Source organism: Octopus sinensis, unplaced genomic scaffold (assembly GCF_006345805.1).
Source record: "Octopus sinensis unplaced genomic scaffold, ASM634580v1 Contig15221, whole genome shotgun sequence".
Classification (NCBI taxonomy): domain Eukaryota; kingdom Metazoa; phylum Mollusca; class Cephalopoda; order Octopoda; family Octopodidae; genus Octopus; species Octopus sinensis.
Window position 1 is genome coordinate 1 of NW_021833610.1, and position 21,369 is coordinate 21,369.

A 21,369-nucleotide genomic window follows, 5' to 3' on the forward strand; every position below is an offset into this window, starting at 1 on the left:
TGCTATCAGCTAACATGAAACAGGAATCACTGGTTTCCTAATTCCACACTCCAAAGCATTAGATGCAACAACAATGTCTATTTCAGGATGAAAATACAGTAGACTCAATATCTGCGATTAGAATTTTATCAAATTTTTCCAATTGTGTTTTGGCATTTAACCGACCAATTCCATTTTACTTCCTTTTTAATAAGTCATTCATTTGAGCTCTTAATTTGTGCATGTTAAGAATGTAGTTTTGGTAGTAGATTGCCAGCCCAACAAACGCTTATAACGTTGGTATATTTGTCGGAACAGGCACATTCTTTATTGCATCTGCCCTCGATGGATCAGGCCATCTACCATTTTTATCAATCATTTGCCCTAAGTACATAATTTGAGGCAAAAGGAATTTGCATTTTACTTCACTCAAATTGAACCTGTACTCTTTAATTTTCTTGAACACAGCTTTTATATGCTCAATATGCTGTTCACATGAATTACTTTTAATCAATATTTTGTCTAAATAAGGGACTGTAAATTCACAATCATATAACATAGCATCCATGATTTGCTGAAATATTGCCGGTGTAGCCTTTAATCCAAAATCTAACCAGGTATGTCCGTACAATCCTCTGTGTACATTTATTTTCAGATACTTTGAGCATTTGTCATTTTCTTTAATATGTAAATAAGAGTCAGACAGATCCAATTTAGAGAAATTTTTTCCACCATTTAATTTTTGCGAAAATGTCCTCTGGTATCAAGAGTGGATGGTGGCATATCTTTAAGCAGTCTTTTAATCCTGTAGAGAAATTGGCACACAGTCTAATATTATCATTTTTCTTCTTAATGTACAACATGGGTGCTGCCCACTTAGAGTAATCCACTTTTTAGATGAATCCACTCTCTTCCAGTCTGTCTAACTCTTTATTTATGATTTCAATTGCTGCAGATGGTACTTTTCTGTTAGATTTAAATATAGGCACAGCGTTTTAACTTATTTAAAAGCAGGCATTGGTCTTTTTATATAGACCTATGTCCACTGATAGTACTTGGGGAAACATCAATTCCTCACACGATTTATTTCTAACAGGACAACCATTTATGTTTTTGCAGTAGAGACTTATGGGGAGGTACCATAGGTCAAATAACTCCAACCAAACTTTACCAAACTGATTGATTGTATTCTCCACAAAGAATATTTTGGCTTTGCATGTTTCTCCTTGAAATGTGATGCCTGTACACATTTCACCCATGAAATGTAGTTTATCGCCCGTTTACTCAACCTCAGTTTCCCAATTTTTGCCCATGTATCCGCATTAATGATAGAAATATCCCTACCCATATCCAGCTGTTGTTTAATGCTTATTTTTGTTTGTATGAATATTCTTGTTTTTGTGTTGCATTCACTTAAAACATTTTGCATCCAACTCTTGTAATCTTGTCCTACAGTGTGAGCTCTTGCGACCAAGTTTCTGACACCTACAGCATTTTTGGTTTTTAAACGGACACGCTTCCCTGAAGTGTAGGCCTTCACATACGTAACATGGATTGGGGCCTGGCACTGTTTTTTGGTTGTACTTTCCGGGTTGACACATCTGTATTTTTGCAGAATCTTTTTCTTGAATTATTTTCATGCAGTGCTTCAGGTTTACCATTGTTTGACATTCTTCTGCAATGGTCTGTAGACCATTGCAGTCTTGGTTCGCTTGCTCCATTTTAGAAAACCCTTGCCTGAATTTCTCTATCTTCATTTGCCATAAGGCTTTCTATGAAGATAAGCGATTTAAACATATCCTCAGTGAGTTCCTAAAGTTTAGAATTTTCACACATATGGTTAACTTCTCTGGCATATGTAATAAAGTCATCACTTTTCATTAAGTTCCAACATTCCATTTGAGTGATAAATAATGATCTTTGATTATTACATGCAACCCTTGTTAAAATTTTCCTTGTACCTTCTATGGTATGCAGAAAACATAATACCCTCCTCTGGATTATAAGTGAATTCAGAAATTGAGTTTGCCATGATGTCTGCTGTAAACGAACTTACCGAATTTTTAAACTTCCTTCACTGTGACTCAGTTAACCGTTGTTGTTGTTGTAATATTTGCTTCTGTAACTCCTGTAGTTGTTTTGGTTGCTTCTCTTGAAGCTGTATTACTGCTGCTAATAGCTTCTCCATAATTTAACAATTTGTATGATGCTCAAATTGACAAATAACCTCTGTGAGCTTTGAAAAATCCTCGTTGTGAGATGTTATATCTTTACGCCTCCAATATTGTTGATGATAGATAAAGACTACACCGTAACAGTGTTATAACAATACAAAATAGAAACAGCAGCAGTAAAAAAAACACAATGAACCAACAATCAGTATTTCCAACACACCAACTCAAACTCTAAACTGTATCTGGACTTCAATGACCAAACTGTGAACTCCCGACTACATCAGACAGATTCTATTTATATGAAGTGGTGCCATCTACTCTCGTCAGGGGTGTCGTACAACAAATATATATATGTACCTTAGGACTCTGGTTGAGACCCAGTTGGAAAATGAAAATAAAATTCAATCAGAAAATGATAACAACAATAATAAGAACCCTGTATTGTTGTGGACAACTTACTCGAGGTTCTGTCAAGTCCACATCAAATGGTATTTTCTCAGTTGTTAATAGAGAATTGTACTCCTTTTTAACAGTTTCTATAGCATTGTCAAGATTTTGGTATTTAGCTAAGAATTTCAATGTGACACCAACATCTTTTTGACCAGCAAAGACATTATCTTCTATTTCTTCATCTTCATCATCTGAAATAGAAGAAATATTCATTTTGTCAATGAAAAATAACCAAACAAGCAGCAGAAGATTTCTTATGGTGCAGCTTCAAGATTAAATAATAATTGTAGTGTTTCCTGTTTTTCTGTTCAGTGAAGAGCTATCGGTTCTTGAAATAATGAAGTTAACCTGAAAAAGATTATCACCATATCCCTGTGGGGAGTGATATCAACTGCTCTTTAATTATTGCTATATATTACTATCTAGTACATGTTTACAATATGACTATTTCAGACCACTGCTACCATCCTGAGACTCTGCGTAGTGAATGATGTCAAGTGTTGTTAAAATTATTTCTTCTTTTTTTGTATTCAAGTTTAAATTCTCTCTAATTCATCATCATCATCATTCGAAATCCAATGTCCATGCTGGCATGGATTAAATAGTTTGACCAGGGATGGTAAGCTGAGGGGCTGCACCAGAATCCAGTCTCATTTGGCATGGTTTCTACAGCTGGATGTCCTTCCTAACGCCAACCACTCCGAGAGTATAATGGGTGCCAATTTGCATGACTCTGGTATCTACCACAACTGCAATTTTTCTTGGCTTGATGGGTCTTCTTTTCAATTATGACATAATGCCAAAGATCTCAGTCATTGCCTCCGTGAGGCCCAATACTTGAAAGGAGCTTTTCATATGCCTCTGGCCCCAGCCATTTTGTGTCCATAAGGCCCAATGCTTCAAAGGTGTTTTTTACACCAGAACGGGTGCCAGTTACAACTATGATTTTACTTGGCTTGAAGGGTCTTCTCAAGCAAAGCATATCGTCAAAGGTCTCAGTCACTAGTCATTGCCTCTGTGAGACCCTACATCTGAAGATCATGCTTCATCACCTTGTCCCATGTCTTCCTGGGTCTACCTCTTCCACAGGTTCCATCCACAGTTAGAGATCGGCACTTCTTTACACAGCTGTCTTTGTCCACATGCATCACATGACCATACCTGAGCAGGCATATATATGTCATCAACATCATTATCATCATTGCCGTTTGATGTCTGCTTTCGGTGCTGGCATGGGTTGGATGGTTTGACTGACAACTGGCAAGCTGGGAGGCTGCACCAGGCACCAATCTGATTTGGTAAGGATTTTACAGCTGGATGCCCTTCCTAATGCCACCCACTGAGAATGTAGTACATGCTTTTTATGTGCCAGTCAGGTGGCACTGGTATGGGCCACATTTGGTTCATGCTTTTTACATGCCACTGGTAGAGGTGGCACTGGTATCGGCCACGCAAAAGCTGATACAAGAATCTTCATTCATCATAATAATCATTTTGACCCATCTAGCATCAATCCCTCATGGGTGGGATACTGTACAACTGGTTTAGGTATATCCCTTGGTATAGATGTGTCTAAGGTGTCTGCAAGAGGTATCTCATTAAAATAAACTCTGGTTCCATCCTTCTCTAGCAACCAGCACTTCTTTATACAGCTACCCTCATCCATACATTTCACATGTGCATACAACTGCTGCGTTCTCTCTTGCATGTCATATCTGATGCCTCTTTTGCCAGTCTCTCTCAACATATACTTTGTTCACACATGCACACTGACATTGCACATAAAATGGAGTATATTGGCCTTCATTTCCCTCTAGTTTTCACATGTCCTCTGATTCAGGGCTATTGTTTCACTTTCATGTAGCATTACTGTTCACACACAAGCATTATACAATCTACCTTTGGTTCTGAGAAGAAGAGGACTTTTGTTACCAACAGAAGTAGAAGGTCTCTGAACATTCTCATGCTGGTTTTTTTTCTAGCAACTATACTTTCAGTACATCCACCTCCACTGCTAATTAATCTACCTAAAGAGCAGAAGCAATCTGCTACCTCTAGGTACACTGTATGGAATTTCTACATACACCTTTTCTATATATTGAAGCGACTACAGTCCTGTCTGTTTGCCTACTTTGGTCTTTGCTAAGTTGACTCAGAGGCCCTTTCACATTATGCAACAAACACAATAACAATTCAACATAAACAAGGAATAATATATAAACATATATGAAACACAATAATTTAAGCAAAATATAATTTAATTCAAAGACCTGGAAAGCATTTAAGGAAAGCAACCCATGTAGAGGGAGAAATCAACTTAGCTAAGTCGAACCAGAAAGTTGAACCAGAATATCCCATCAATATTGACTTTCTGCCACTCATTCAAACTGCTATATTCAAAGGTGCTGGACAAAAAGATAAGGTGGTGTGCTGGCAAAATGCGTAGCCGTATTTCGTCTGCCGTTACATTCTGAGTTCAAATTCAGCCGAGGTCGACTTTGCCTGTCATCCTTTCGGGGCTGATAAATTAAGTACCAGTTACACACTGGGGTTGATGTAATCGACTTAAACCATTTGTCTGTCCTTGTTTGTCCTCTCTGTGTTTAGCCCCTTGTGGTAGTAAAGAAACATATATTCAAAGGTGCAACTGGACAAATTTACTATTATCCCAAGGATGAAATATTCCACATCCTCTACAAAATTGCACATTAGTGGTTCATGGATAGCTCATGTGATTCTTTTGCTAGTGTTCTCTTGTATGGGTGTTGCACAAAATCAGAGCAGAGTCCATCTCCTCTTCATTCAACTTGCGGATGCTTAATTTTGTCTTCTTTTGGTGCACATGATGGTTCCATCAGTTCTTCTTTTGTTTCACAAAGAACTGTGAACTTCAATTGAGTGAATCTGGGGTGTGAGGGTGGTGGTGGTTGTGGTGGATTCTCCTTATATGTTTCTCTTGTCTGTACTCTGTCTCCTTGTCACATCTCTTCTGGAAACTTGGTGCATCCAAAGGCACCCACAAGTATTTCTAAGGTTGTATGTGACATGTCGTACCCCACATCATTTGGGTAATTAGTTTTAAGTTGTCGCAGTTAATTATTGTAGTCTTTACGGTTAAGCGTGACATGAGGCTCTGCCCTGCTGCACTAGAATTACTGCTTTGGGTTCTGAACTCATCGTGGGTCACAGCCCTAGAGTGGACTTGGGGTTTTCATTGATGGTTAAGATATATAAATCTATAATGACCCTTCCTGAGTAAGGTTACCTTTGTGCTGTCCACTTACCCTATAAAGGTGACAACCGACGAGGGACCAATGTCACTGCTGATGGTGTCATTGCTGTCACTTTTGTGTCCCACTTGACAATGCAGTGCATTATGTATAGACCCAGGTGTAGGACTTGTGTGAAGAACAAGTTGAACAAAACAGGGTGAGCACACAGCCATGTTTTAGGCCATTGAAGATGTCAAAAGAGTTGGTGCAGTGAGTATTGCACAAAAACATATCCGGTTATGTTGTCGTGAAAGAGTCTTGTCAGTGGTCCTATCACCTCGCACCTGTCATCAAGGCTGGACTGGAACTACTGCTGGTACTTGGCTGATAGGAGTCTGGCCATGCTGAAGGCTGGTCTAATGAGCTCTCAGCCATTGTGGTGTTCGGGAACTACGCAGATGTTGAGCTTGGCTCTTATTAGTTTGTGGTCAGTCGAGCACTCTGTCCCATGCATTCTCCTGGTGATGAGGATGTCACTGCTATCACGCTGTTTTGAATGCAGATGTGTCCGTGATGTTTTATACTTATCAGCCAGCAGGAAGATGATGTTGGTAATCAGCAGGTTGTGCTCGGCGAATTTGCTCGGCAACTGAAGACCATTGCTATTCATTTACACAACTCCATACTTCCATCTAACCCTTCTCCACCACTCTTTATCCTTGCCAACAACAGCATTGAAGTACCCTAGTATTATAAGCTTGTCAGTAGCAGGCATGTGATGTAGCACAGTGTCCCAGTCAGCACAGAACTGCTCTTTGATCTCTTCTGAGCATGAGATTGTAGGGTCATACCCACTCATGACAGGGACGAAGTGTTTGTGGCTGATAGGGAAGTAGAGTTTCATAGGCTTTTCATTTACACCTGTATGAAGGTTGGGAGACTGTTTCAGGAGACAGGACTTAATGGTTTCTCCAAATACATATATTCTCTTCTCATGTACAGTCTTTCCTTTCCAGAAGAAAGTGTAGCTGCTGCCTGATTCTGTCAGGGACCATTCCTCAGCCTAGATTGCTGCTAGGTCGATATTGTATCACCACAATTCTTTGGCTAAGAATGATCCTTGTAGCAATGGTTAGGTCTTTCTTTCTCCGTTTGAATTGACTGCAAATGGCTAAGTCTGTCAGCTGCGAGTAGTTGACCAAATCTGTTCAGGGAAAGCTTTCTTTAAGGCACTTTTTCTAGACCCTTATCTTACTAGGGTGTGCAGTGTGGTCCTAATAACACTGCTCAGTCACTTAGGTTGCTGTTAAATTTTCTGATGTGTAATGCAATGACAGTGACCACTGGTCTGCTGGTCTCCTATGTGCAGGCTTGTGACTAGAACTCTGAGCACTCATCTCCACCTGCTGTCTTCACCAATGGTCTATCTCACCACAGGGTATGAGGTTGACTGTTGGAAGGCTGAGAAGCACAGACACCTGTGCATGAAATTGTTGTAAGTTTGGAAGCCATTACACAAAGATAATTGCACTCTCTCATCAAGAAAAAAATACTTGAGTCAGTGGCATGGAACATCGCTATGGTTGGAGACCGTTTCTGCAGCAGGGGATGACCAGAGGCCCATAGTGATTCATCATGCAGCATGCACCCTACAAAACCTGCTGGTACTGTCAGTCCTATGGAATGTGATTAACCACCTCCCACAAGAGTTACTAACCCTCCCTGATATAAAGAAATTACACATATGTAAATACAAAAATATACAAATACAAAAATATAACAATATAATAGAATATGAAATAAGAATACAAAAATATCAAAAAGAAAAATGCTAAAACTATCAAAATATAAAAGGGGTGCATAAAAATATAAATATAAATGTATAATATAGAAATATGAAAAAGAAGTTTTGAAAATACGCAATTCAGATATACTTTCATGCACGTGCACACACACACAAACCAGACATACATATATACACATTATTGAATGGCCATTGTCTACTCATGAGATCCTTCACCTTTTCGCAGGTTGAATTTCCCATCCTACAGGGTATCCAACAAATACCCAGCAAGCTCAGTGTAGTGGCCAGTTTAGTCACTGACCATCCGACCATGTGATACGTTGTACTGCGTTACATGTTACCAGTAGCAATTAAGTGTGACATGACATAATTTGAATATACATTTAAGATAAATAAAAAAAGTATTTACCTGATGATGCAGCTGAACTACCTGTTGTGTTTCCTTGGAAATATTCATCAAATTTCTGTTAGAAGTAAACAAATAATTTATCATCACTCAATCAAAAACATAATTTCATAATTAATTTCTGTTAATTTCAATGCAATGCTTTTATTCATTGCTTCTATCATGAATGTTGTTTTAAATTTACATTTCTATTCACTGTATTATAAAATAAACTCCTACGATGGACAGGGTTTGGAATATTCTGTCGTTCGGTGAGGAATTGTTACTTAAAGAATAAGAAAACATTATTCATGGAATTGTAATTGCTTTCGAGACTCCATGTTATGTCCAAGCATCAGCTTAAGTCTTCATTATTTTCAAAACTGATTAAAACCAAAAGAAGAACATTTCTGTTGAAACAGACTGGCTTTGAGTAAATTCCAGTGAATTACTGGTATGTCAACAGTGCTTTACTTCAATGCTATATATACTGTCCTACAGAGTATATCTGCAGATGTGTACCCAACACTGGAGAAAGAAGAAAAGGAACTGGTCCAGCCAAACAATCTTTTTCTGTCCCCAACACATATTGTATACAGAAAGTGTATGTATGACCCTCAGTTTATACACACCCGTCTTACTATACATACAGAATATAGTTGTATACAAACAACGTACTTACATTAGTCTATATGTACAAATATAGTCTATAGATGTTTACATTAGTCTGTATATACAGATGCTGTATATCAACACTAGACATTTCAAATAACAACTCTGACTATTACACACTTCTATGCACAATGAAAAGATATGAGAGATAAACTATTATGATTTGTTTCTTTGCTTTAATTTTTGCATTATTCTATTCATCTCCTGCTTGTGTTTGTATCATGTTGAAACAAACCCATCTTTAATTTAATTTAATTTAATCCACCATCATCAAAGTTTCTCTCCTAATGCCTCATTTCCTCATTTAATTATTAACGTCAATGTAAATATATATCTCTGTTATTGTAAATATATCTCACCTCTCCTCTATCTCCATTACTTCATCAGCTGTGGAAATGTGCAAATCCCATCATTTCATCTTTTCCTTACTCATGATGTGCCCATCCGCTCATGCTCTCATTACCTACATTTCTTCTGTACTGGAACCCCTCCCAACAATCCTTCTTCTGCCCTCCCCACTTCCTTCCCTTCATAGTTGCCTCTCATCCATATCACTGCAACACTAATGTCGTACTTTCTATACTTTGCACCAAAATGCAGAACCTATCAGTCCGTTAATTGATTAACTAATTAGTTATTTTCATATGTTCATTACTGTATTAACAATGCTTGTATAGCCCTCACTTCAGGCAGATGCAGCAAGTATAAGATGAATGAATAATGGCAGATAAAATGCATAGACAATTGATATGGCATGCCTGGTGGGAAACGTTTGCTGAATCCTTCCTCCCAGATGCTGAATGCCATTCTCCTTCTCCCTCTTACCCCCTGCCCCAACCTCCTGAAGTTCCCTACAATTGGCTTTGTCAATGTAGACACATTGAAAGCTAGGTCTGTTGAGATGTTCTAACAGAGGTGTTTCGATGTGTGCTGCCTTCAAGAAGTAAGGTGGAGAGGAGCTTCGTCCATATACCTCACAGGCAAAATACATATCTATATAATCTTCTGGGAAAGCAACAGCGATGGGGTAGGCGGAGTAGTCATACTTCTAGCTAGGAAATGGGTGGGTAATGTAGCTGAGGTAGTCAGAGTGTGTGTTTGGGTACTTGAGCTCAGAGTAGTTTTGTAGAGTTGTACGGCAACAGTTATTTCTGCCTATGCCATTCAGATTGGTCTGCCAAATGAACAGAAGGATTGCTTTTATGATATTCTTTGGCAGATCATCTCAAAAACTTTGAATGATCGGATATTTAGAGATGTCCTAATTGAAACTTAATATGAACCAGGAAGAGATAGAGATATGTAAAATAGAGGACAGCTAGAAGTTCTTACGAGACAACTGGAAATGAAAGATCCGGACGCTTAACAATTGTAAGGAAGTTCAGGAGGGTGGAGTAGGGTGTAAGATGGAGAAGGAGAATGACATGCAGCATCTGGGAGGAAGGATTCGGCAAGCATTTCCCATCAGGCATGCCATATCAGTTGTCTATGCATTTTCAGTGAAGCATTTAATGAAAAAGAGGGGAGTTACAGACGTGTAACACAGAAGATACAGGGAAGTTCCCATGAATCAATTTACTGAGATCTGCAGACCAAGTTTTGTGGGTGGTGTTAAATCTGAATCAGACCTATGGTAGCATGGTGTTGGAACAGTGTAGTAGACAGGGCCATTAGAGTGAAGAAAGAGGCCTGGAAATGTGATGGTAGTAGAGAAATATATGAGCAGGGAAACTAGGAGACAGGTATACTCAGCAGGAAGTAGTGAGTTTGTCAGTTCTTTCTATTGCGTGAGGACTTGAGGCTTGAGGTGTTTTGTATGTGAGGAAAAACCGTGATGTTGTAGGAGAGAATTATATTTGGAACAAGGGCAGTAAATGATCAGTTCTATTTCTTTTCTTTATTGTGGAATATTGGTTTTTGGTAAATTCCAAGAATATCAACATCAAACAACAAATAAATCAACCAACCTTTACTATTTCTGTGTCTTGAGGATAAACCATGAAGTAAACATCTTTGATCTGGCTTGAATTTTGGTTTGAGTAGTTTTTCACTGCTTCAGACATTGTTCTGGGTAGATTTTCAATGGGGTACTTCAATGTTCCAGCTCCTAATATAGGAAATGCAAGGCTTTTTGCTCCCATTCTCTCAGCAGTTTCCAGACAAGTCGTTATTATTTGAGTCAAGTTTGCCAGAATCTAAAAAAAATAATTGTTTAGTAATTGATAATGAACATTTTATGGAACTATTTCCAAATTCTTCTTACAGGGAGAAATCATTAAGTTGTAATAAATATATTCTTTGATTAAGAAATTTCCCACATATTCCGCCGATATGAGCCTCGAAAGGAGAGTAAAAGGACTCGGGGGCAGTTTCTGAAGGACCCGTACGGTTTTACTAAGAAGCTGTTCGCTGAACCGAAGAGTGGTAATTTATCGTGCACTAAAGAAGAATTGGATGCTCATATTAAGGAAACCTACAGTGATCCGCACCGTAACCAGCCGCTGCCACCTCTACATGGGCTAAATCATCTCTCAGGACCTGATATTGAATTCCAGATTGGGGACATCAGGGACAGAGAGGTGAATGACTTCGTAAGAAAGACTAGAGCAAAGAGTGCCCCAGGAGGTGATGGCTTCTCATATAAAGTCTCACAAGTACTGCAATCGTCTGCGAAAGAAGCTCTTTGTCCTATTCCGACAACTGTGGCATGAGGAGACTATAGTAGAGGATTGATGTAAGGCAGAAGGTATATACCTGCCGAAAGAGGCCAATGCAAAGACCACAAAACAGTTTAGGCCGATATCCTTATTGAATGTGGAAGGCAAGACCTTTATGGGAATTCTGTCGAGGAGAACAGTGACATATTTACAGAGTAACGGATATGATGATGAATCTGTTCAAAAGGCTGGAATCCCTGGGATCCCTGGATGCATTGAACACTGTTTTTCGATTTGGAAAGCAATCCAGGACGCCAAACAGAACAAGAAAAGTCTGAACGTAGTATGGCTCGATCTAGCTAACGCGTATGGTTCAGTGCCACACAAATTACTAATAACAGCCATGGACCACGTCCACATTCCTGATAAAGTGATCAAAATAATGAGGATGTAGTATGACAGTTTCGAAATGAGGTTTACAACTGGAAATTTTACAACAGATTGCCACCAATTGGAGGTTGGCATTGCTGCTGGCTGTACAATATCTGTCACGTGGTTTATCTTAGTCATGGAGTTGATTTTGAAAGGTGTAGATTTTTCGGAACAAATCGCCCATGTACAATTGCCTAAGAAAGCCTTCATGGATGGCGTGACACTTCTAGCTACAGATAAACAAATCATGCAGAATGCCCTCTTGAGATTAGATGAACTTGTAAGGTGATCAAGGATGCGATTTAGAGCAAAAAAGTCGCGTAATCTGACATTTGTTAAGGGAGTGCAGAAAGAATTTAAGTTTCGAATATCTGAAGCAAGCATTCCAACAGTCAAGGAAGAGCCCGTCAAGAGCTTGGGACGAGTATACGCTGGAACATTGTCAGACAGAAGTCGTGGGATTGAAATTATGAAACAGGCCGAGGCTGGGTTATCAGCGATTGATAATTTGAAGTTACCAGGTAAATATAAAATTTGGTGCTTGCAGTTCGGCTTGTACCCGCAACTTGCGTGGCCACTTTTAAAATATGAGGTAGCATTGTCACGAGTTGAAATTGTTGAACAAAAATGTAATGTGTTCATTAGAAAGTGGCTAGGCCTACCTCATATGTTGAACAGTTCAGCTCTTTATCTTAAAAGAGGTTCGTTGCAGCTACCAATAGCATCAATAGTCGAAATATATAAGCTGGGGAAGATACGGACGGTCATAATGCTGAGAGGATTGAAGGATATGGAAATCAGGCGTAACCCACCAGAGGTGAAAACAGCCAGGAAGTGGAAAGCAGAGGCAGAAACTGACGACATCTTTTCTTCTCTTATACCCAGAGATATGGTGGGAGCAATACAGAACCATCGGAAAGGATTTGGTTTTGGCGCAGATCAGTTCAGACTGTTTGCAAGCATGATGCGGAGTGAACGCAGAACTGTTGTTAGCAACAGCGTCAAAACAAGAGAAGCAGAGAGAAGAGAGCTTCATTTGATCCGATGTTTTCATCAAGGTCAAATGACGAGATGGGAAGAACATGTTGTTGAGAGGAAGGTAAGTTGGGATGAGATGTGGAAGTGGACAACATCTCAGCTGAGTTTTCTGTTTCATTCATCTTATGATGCTTTGCCATCAACTACGAATCTAGTAAGATGGAACGTCTCAGAGAATGACATCTGCAAATGTGGAAAGGTCGGTACACTAAAGACGCAGGCTGGAAAGCGGAACATTTTCCAATCGAAGTCGGTTGTAGAGGGTTTATTGGATACAGCGTGAGGTGACTTGCTATCACTAAGCCTTACTCATTGTAAAGTCAATGCCACCATGACTGATATCCAATCTACAGTGGAGAAGGCTAGCCACTGGATTTGGTTTAAAAAGAGACGATGAGCGATGGCTAGAAGGATATTAAGTTTAACTTTATAACCAGCTGATCTAGCAATCGGTGTGCATTGATGCCGTCGAGAGGTAGGCCCCGAAACAGCGTGCATTCTCTCCTGATGACCCCATACACTTGCTGGCTTCCGATATACGGAGCTTTTGACTGGTAGCACTTGCATGTGCAAGTTGTTTGCAAGACATATTTAGTTGTTGCAAACTGAAATGGTATATGATTTACAGATTAGAATAACATTTAAACAACATCAAGTGATTACTAGATTAATAGACGACGTGATCATTGGATTAACATAGATCATGTGACAGAAGGATCAACATAGATCATGTGATAGAAGGAAGCCTGTCTGAATGAACATATGGATGCCATGAATAGAAAGAGAAATGTTGTAAGATTAGGTGGATACACAGTGTAATTGAAGTAGGCTCTTGTAATTAATGGAAACAACAACAGGTAATAAGAGAGATTAATGATTCTTTACAAGAGGGAAATCTGAGTGAGAACACATTGTAAAATGCAGCAATAGAGCCCACAAGGTAGGACAACACAGAGAACCGCCTGGGATGCAGTGTTTGGGATACAACATCCTCTATACTGCACACAAGAGACTGTATTTTAATGTAATAGTTTGTTCAAGGAATATCTACAATACAATGTATATCAATCAATTTCGAACTGGATGTTAGCAAGCATTAGGAACAATTAGAATGGTTTGTGAGGACAAAACTGTCTCATGGAATATGCTCCTAACATTGGCTATTTGATTCGTAATCAGTTGCCTATCGTCCATCACCATGTGGAGGAAAAGGTCAGTTTTCCTCAATGGTGGCAGTTGCCTATCTTTCCAGTGGCCATTCCGAGAATTCATGATCTGGAAACTATAAGGAATGCTACAAGTCCAGACTGTCACACTGTAGCCCATACTGTACATCAGTGGACACCAAAGTACATGCTTCTGTCTTGAAGCAGACGGAAGTGTTGTATGACTGGAAAAACACATCTGTGGATTGTGCATAGTTTTATGGACAATTCCGTTCATGCCACAGGGATGCTGGATCAATGATAACCTAGGGTTGTACAACAACTCTTTCAATAAATCAATATAATATGATTGATACTTACTAAATGTGAGGAGTTTACACCCCAGGGAGGTAATACCAGATGAAATACTTTCTCACATTTGAGGTTATATCCTTTAGTGATGGCTATTTCAGATGTAGAAATACCTTTAGGATATTTCTGGTTACATTCAACTTGTATCTGTGGACCAGCAGCATTGAGAATAAATTTGGAGATAGAACCATCATTAAGCTGGAGGTGTTTATTGGTGCTGTTAATGATGACATCAACCTACAAAAGAATTTAATGGTAAACAACTAAGGAACATTCCATGGAGAGAAGAGAGATACATTGTTGCAGTTGATATTGTTGTTAAGAAAGGCTCTACAGAATGGCTGTAGTAAGTTTGAGGTTGTTAAAGTTAGCAAAAGATATACTCAAGATATCAGATGTGAAGGAAATAAAATGTTTGAGTTTGATTGAGAAAATGTTTTAATTAACTGTAATGATTCCTCATTTGGAAATGAAATAACAATTAAATAAATAAGTTACATGAATCTATTTACTCACAGATGCATTAGAAATTGAATCAATCATTAGGTTTATTTTGATACCAGGATTCTTTGTCAGGGCCACATTAGTTCTGGGTATCACAGAAGCTGCTTTCTGTTGTGGATGAAGAGGGGATGGGTTTGATAATGAGGTCCCTGAAAAGAAACAAGTATTAATTAACGTGTGTGTGTGTGTATATATATATATATCTTATTATAAAAGGTAGATTTTATCTGCCTCCCTTTGTCTCTTATAGAAATCTACAATATAGGATTTCTTCAATTACAATTTACCTAGCATTTTTAAGAGTAGAATACATCGGGTCGTGCCAGGTCCAGTTTTTCAAATTTCAACCCCATTTAAGCAAAATTTCGAGAAAACTCACATTGTGGTGTGTAAGTGAAGTGCTTTTCTTAGTGTGGGCTACAGCACACACACACGCACACACACACAAACGGAGCAAACTGCTTCACTGATGCTATCACCCTAATTTCTCCTCCTTTCTCTTTGCAAGTGTGCAACGATTAAAGTGAAAGTATTTATATAAAACGAGAGAAGTGTACCTTAAACCACTACTCAAAAAAAAAACAACACAGCAAACAGAAACAAATAAATACATAACGATTTACTCCTCACACAATTTCTTCAATTAGAGTTTACCTATGATTTTTCAAAGTACTTCCATTCGGTCATGGCATACAAAATTTCTTTCAATTTCACCTCCATTTCAGAAAAAATTCAAGAAAACTAAATATTTTACCATTTCACTCTTTCACTCTGCATTCCCACTTCCTCTTTACACACATAGACACGCAAATATATAAATAAAATTGTAAGCTAACGTGTGTGTGTGTGTGTGTGTGTGTGTGTGGGTGCGTGTGTGTGTGTGTGTGCATGTGTGTGAGTGTGTGACAGGAAAGTTTTTTAGGACGAATATAAGATCTAAAGTATATCCAAGTAGCAGAAAGATCGCCCAAAAGTGTATATAGATATTTAAATGTATTTATATATTCATCTATGCACACATGTATGTATAACGTGTGTGTATATATTTCCATAGAGGTAACCATTCACTCCATACAAAGTTTTTTAGGACGAAAATAAGATCTAAAGTTATCTCTAAGAAAAAGAAAGATCACCCAAAAGTGTATATAGATATTTAAATGTATTTATATATTCATCTATACACACATGTATGTATAATGTGCGTGTATATATTTCCATAGAGGTAACCATTCAATCCATACAAAGTTTTTTAGGACGAAAATCTTTATATTTAAAAGAAAGGTTGTGTGTCTGTCTACTCCGATTTAGATTCCTAACTACTCCCACATTTTGCGATGCAGTTTAACCAAAACCGGGTATCTTATAGTCGTGATTCATATCGAGCCCTTCTGGGTATTAGCGCGCGTCTACAATGAGTCTACGATTTTACAAATAATTTACCATCATTTTTTTCCATTTTAATGCATATTTTTTAAATAAAGGGAAGTAACTCTCAAACTTCACACCAATATGCGTGCTCATATGCGACGTAATATCACATCAGCAGCATTTCCTCACACCCTCCTTGCACTTGGTGAAGGCAAAATACCAGGGGATGAAAGTGGTAATATTGCCATCAATTCCATTTGTACCTTTGTTAAGACGCCTTCTGATCTCAGAGATGCAGTGTTCCCAGATCTACAAGCTAATTATCAGAATATGGATTGGATTGGCCAAAAGGCTATACTGGCCCCGAGGAATAAAACTGTTCACCATATTAATGATGAAATGCTAAAACTCATTCCTGGGGAAGTCTATGTATATCAGTCTATCGATACAACTCCTGACCCAGAGGACGTCATCAACTATCCAATAGAGGTACTCAATTCCTTTGAGCACCCCGGACTACCACCACACTTTCTCAAACTTAAAGTTGGTGCCCCTATAATGCTCATCAGATATTTGGTTCCCCCAAAACAATGCAATGGCACACGTTTGATCGTTAAGTCCTTATCTCCCACCGTAAACTTATATCAATATTTGCCTGAATAATCATCATAATAATTCAGTGCAATCATTAACAGTACTTTCAAGCAATTCAGCCCTGAGCAACGCCGGGCAATTCTGCTAGTATATATATATAAGCAATGTAACATATCTGGAATGGTACAACAATGCAGAGTGGACTATAATAACTGTTAGAAATAATTGAATTATTCATGGTCTAATATTTTGGATTATAAAAATTCCTACCTCAGAGATTGCTTGGAACTAATGGAGTCCCTATTATAGTTGGTTTTCTTATTCTTCTAATGGTTACTGAAATCTGTTGGAAGCGTTCTTGTAATAGTTTCATGAAGTTCTTTCTGGAATACCTCAGGAGAAGTGTGTGAGGATTGTCATGTCTTGAACTCGTGTGTGTTGGTACATTCATAGCACTGTTTTTCTTGTCAGTTGTTTGACCATAACCAGTTGAGCATGTCCCTTAGTGGCTGATGATATGTGCTTCTCTGATCATGAGCAGAAGTAGTGTGGGTGCATCATAGCTATGTGGTGAGAGGGATTCTTTGGGGTTTGAATAATTCACCCCTGGAGACAAGGGTGTTTCATTCAACATCCTTTAATAACCTTTATTCAGGGACCTTTTGAGTGTGATGGGCTACTTGACCTGAAGAAAATTCTAACTGGGCCCCACCTGATAGGCCATGCACTGTTTATCTTGATAAGAGATAACCATGTTGCGCACATATGGTTGTGATGCATGAGCCTGGTGTACCCTTAATAGATGGGTAGAAATGATGTGGATACTGCGCTTTGTATATTTGTACCCCATTGTTACTTTGATGGCATTTGCTGCTCTCTCATTCAATAATAATAATGGCAATAAAAATAATTGATGATGATGATGAGAAAAAGTGTCACTAGTTTCTTCCTAAATGATATTTAATATAAGAAGAAAAAAAAACAAACGAATTTACCTGATGATACATCTGAACCATCTGCTGACATTTGTTGGAAATATTCTTTAAATTTCTGTTAAAAGTAAGCAAATAATTTATCATTACTCAATGAGAAAATAATTAATTTCTGCTAATTACAATGCAATGTTTTAACTCATTGTTTCTATCACAAATATTGTTTTAAATTAATATTTTCATTTATTGTATCATAGAATAACTTCCTATGAGGAAGAGGCTTTTGAATATTCTGTAGTTTGGGGAGGAATTTTTACTTACAGAATAAAAAGAAATGAAATTTGCTTGTTTAAGTGACTGTAAAAAATTATTCATGGAATTGAAATTGGTATTAAGATTCCATGTTATGCCCAAACACCAGCTTAATAATGACAAAGCTAATTTACTTTATTGTTCGTTACTTTCAAAACTGTTTAAAACAAAGGAAGAACATTTCTGTTGAAACAGACTGGCTTTGAGTAAATTCCTGTGAATTACTGGTATGTCAACAGTGCTTTACTTCAATGCTATATATACTGTCCTACAGAGTATATCTGCAGATGTGTACCCAACACTGGAGAAAGAAGAAAAAGAACTGGTCCAGCCAAACAATCTTTTCCCGTCCCCAACACATATTGTATACAGAAAGTGTATATATGACGCTCAGTTTATATACACCCGTCTTGCTTACACCCATCTATGCATAGCCAATATAGTTTATAGAGACACGACGTTTACATTACTATAAAAATATATATATACAGATATTGTATATATAGACAAGACATTTACATTAGTCTGTACACACAGATCTTGTACATCTCCCTCTCTCTCTTTCGGAGAGGCACAAGCACCTACACGCACATATACACACACGGCAGTAACTTCCGCCTGCCGAATTCAATCACAAAGCTTCGGTCAGCTCGGGGCTATAGCAGAAGACACCTACCCAGAGTGCCACGCAGTGGGACTGAACCCGAAACCATATAGCTAGGAAGCAAGCTCCCTAACCACACAGCCATGCCCGCGATTATATAGATATGGGTGTATATGGTTCTGTATGTGTGGTTCGCCCTGAAAGTCCCTGAAACGATGTATCCTCAAGAAAAAACGAATTTGATATTCAAAATCTGCATCCCAATGAATGGTCATCCATAAATAATAATATAAAAATATAATTTGCAACGAGAACTCAACTGCAAATGTCTTTCTCTCTATTTGTTACCATGAATCTCTCTCTATTATTTTTCTCTCTGCCCCTCTCTCTCTCTCTCTCCCTATATATATATATACACACACACACACACATGTATTACCTCTCACGCATTGCTTTCATACTGTTTAAAACAATGTCTTCTAAAGTTTACTTTCGTTGTATCACAGCTTCTATGCACAAACCCTGTTTTTTCATTGCTATTCTGACCTCGTCTGTAGAATTCATATTTTTTACATCCAAATCATTTTTGAAGACTGCAGAATGAATGATATAATCAGATGGAGCAATGTCTGACGAATATGGTGGGTGGGGCATCGTTTCCCATTCAAACTGCTCCAGCCTTTGGAATGTCATTCTTGCTGTATGTGGCCAAACATTATCCTGATGGAAGAACACCTTTCATCTTCAAACCAAAGATGGTCGTCGTTCTTCTAGTGCTGACTTAAACTGCTCAAGCTGCTCACTGTAGATCTCCTTTGTTATTGTTTGGTTTGGGTTTAAAAGTTCAAAGTGGACTTAACCTTTCATATCTCACCAAACTGATAACAACACCTTATATGGATGAAGACCTTCTTTCTCCTGGGGTATCGGTCTTTCTCCTTTCCCTACACACTTCAGTACTTGACATTCTTATAGAGAACCCATTTCTTGTCACCAGTCGCCATTCAGTCCAAAAAAGATTCATTCATGAGATGTGACAGCAAAGAAGAGCACACCTTAACTCTCTGTGCATGATTAGACTCAGAAAGTTAGTGAGGAAATCATTGACACCATTTGCTGTTTGCTGACTTTGTCTGGTGGCATGCAGGTGTCGATGAATGGTTGAATGACCAAATACAAGCTTCTCTGTTAGTTCCTTAACAGTATGATGAGATTTTGTTCCACCAGGCTTTGCAGGACATCCTCATAGAGCTCTACAGATCTTCCAGAATGAGGGTTGTCTTCTAGGCTGTAGTTTCCAACACAGAATTTGTGGAACCACCATTGACACTGGCTTATACTTATTGTCCAATCCTCATATACTGTATTAATATTCCTCACACTTTCCATTGTCTTTATGCCGAATATGCTCCTTTGTAACTTCCATTGTAGCTTTGAAAAAATGACTGTTAAAATTGAACTACACTCTTCAAAATTTGAATTAAGAATAATTCAAAGGTAAAATTACTACCTGCTTTTATAGCAAGTTGATGCAGGTCGTATTTTTTCCCATCCCCCTCCAACTTTCAGTTCATGCAATGGAAAAAATCACATTATTTATGGAAAAGAAATGTGTCTGCATGGATGATGGCTCAATTGCATTTAATGATGCTGCAAAGAGAGAGACTTGGAGATACCACTATGAAAGGTTGTCAAATGAAGAGAATGAATGGGAGAATGAGAGTCTGCCAACAGAGAGACCAACTATCTAAATTTACAGTACCTTGGTAGATAAAGCAATTAAGGGTATGAAAACAGGGAAAGCCCGGACCCATCAGGAAACACTGCAGAGATGCTTAAAACATCTGGCAGTGTCGGCTATAGCCTAGTCACCCATATAGTCAATCAGGTGATACATGAAAGAGTCGTACCCAATGACTGGTGTAGCAGCATAATAGTCAACTGCTACAAAGATAAAGGTGACACTTTAGATACAAATAATTACAAGGGTATCACATTGTTGGATCAGGTAATGAAAGTCACAGAGAGGGTTGTAGCCCAACTAATTAGGGAGAGAGTTAGTTTAGACAAGATACAGTTTGGGTTTGTGCCAGGGAAAAGCACCACTGATGCTATATTTCTGGTAAGACTGCTGCTGGAGAAATACCTAGCCAAAAATAAACCTATGTACCTGACTTTCGTTGACATGGAGAAAGCCTTTGACAGGGTCCCCTGATCACTTATCTGGTGGTCAATGCGGAAACTGGGGATAGATGAATGGTTAGTGAAGGCTGTACAAGCCATTTGCAGGGATACTGTCAGTAAGGTGAGGGTTGTCAACAAGTATAGTGAAGAATTCTGAGTAGGGGTCCACCAAGGACCAAGTCCCTAACTCCATTTTATTCATCATAGTCCTCCAGACAATAACAGAGGAATTCAAGATAGGATGTTCCTGGGAGATACTCTATGCTGATGACCTTGCTCTTATAGCTGAGTTACTATCAGAACTAGAGAAGTTTCAGGTGTAGAAGTAATGTCTAGAATCAAAGGGTCTTAGAGAGAATTTCGCAAAAAGCAAGGTCTTAATAAGTAGGAAGGCAGACAAATCACAAATCCATTCAGGTAGATGTCCTGCTTGATCTGTAGAAAAGGCATCGGTAGAAATTCCATAAGATGTACCCAGTGCAAGCTATGGACACACAAGAGGTGCAGCAATATCAAAGAAGGCTAACTGGGAAGATAGTTTTTGTGTGTGC

The 21,369-nt window shown here is 38.5% G+C and overlaps 1 protein-coding gene across 1 annotated transcript in view; it reads right to left on the reverse strand.

Moving 5' to 3' along the window:
- Nucleotides 1–268: 268 nt before the first annotated feature.
- Nucleotides 269–21,369, reverse strand: part of LOC115230296 (protein mono-ADP-ribosyltransferase PARP14-like) — a 41,382-nt gene continuing 20,281 nt past the window's right edge. The window contains exons 7-13 of the mRNA XM_036499600.1: nt 17,782–17,836; nt 14,837–14,973; nt 14,330–14,557; nt 10,644–10,871; nt 8,029–8,083; nt 2,609–2,794; nt 269–657 (exon numbers count right to left, since the gene is read on the reverse strand). Of these exons, the coding sequence (XP_036355493.1) occupies nt 269–657; nt 2,609–2,794; nt 8,029–8,083; nt 10,644–10,871; nt 14,330–14,557; nt 14,837–14,973; nt 17,782–17,836 (1,278 nt within the window). The remainder of the gene's footprint in view (nt 658–2,608; nt 2,795–8,028; nt 8,084–10,643; nt 10,872–14,329; nt 14,558–14,836; nt 14,974–17,781; nt 17,837–21,369) is intronic.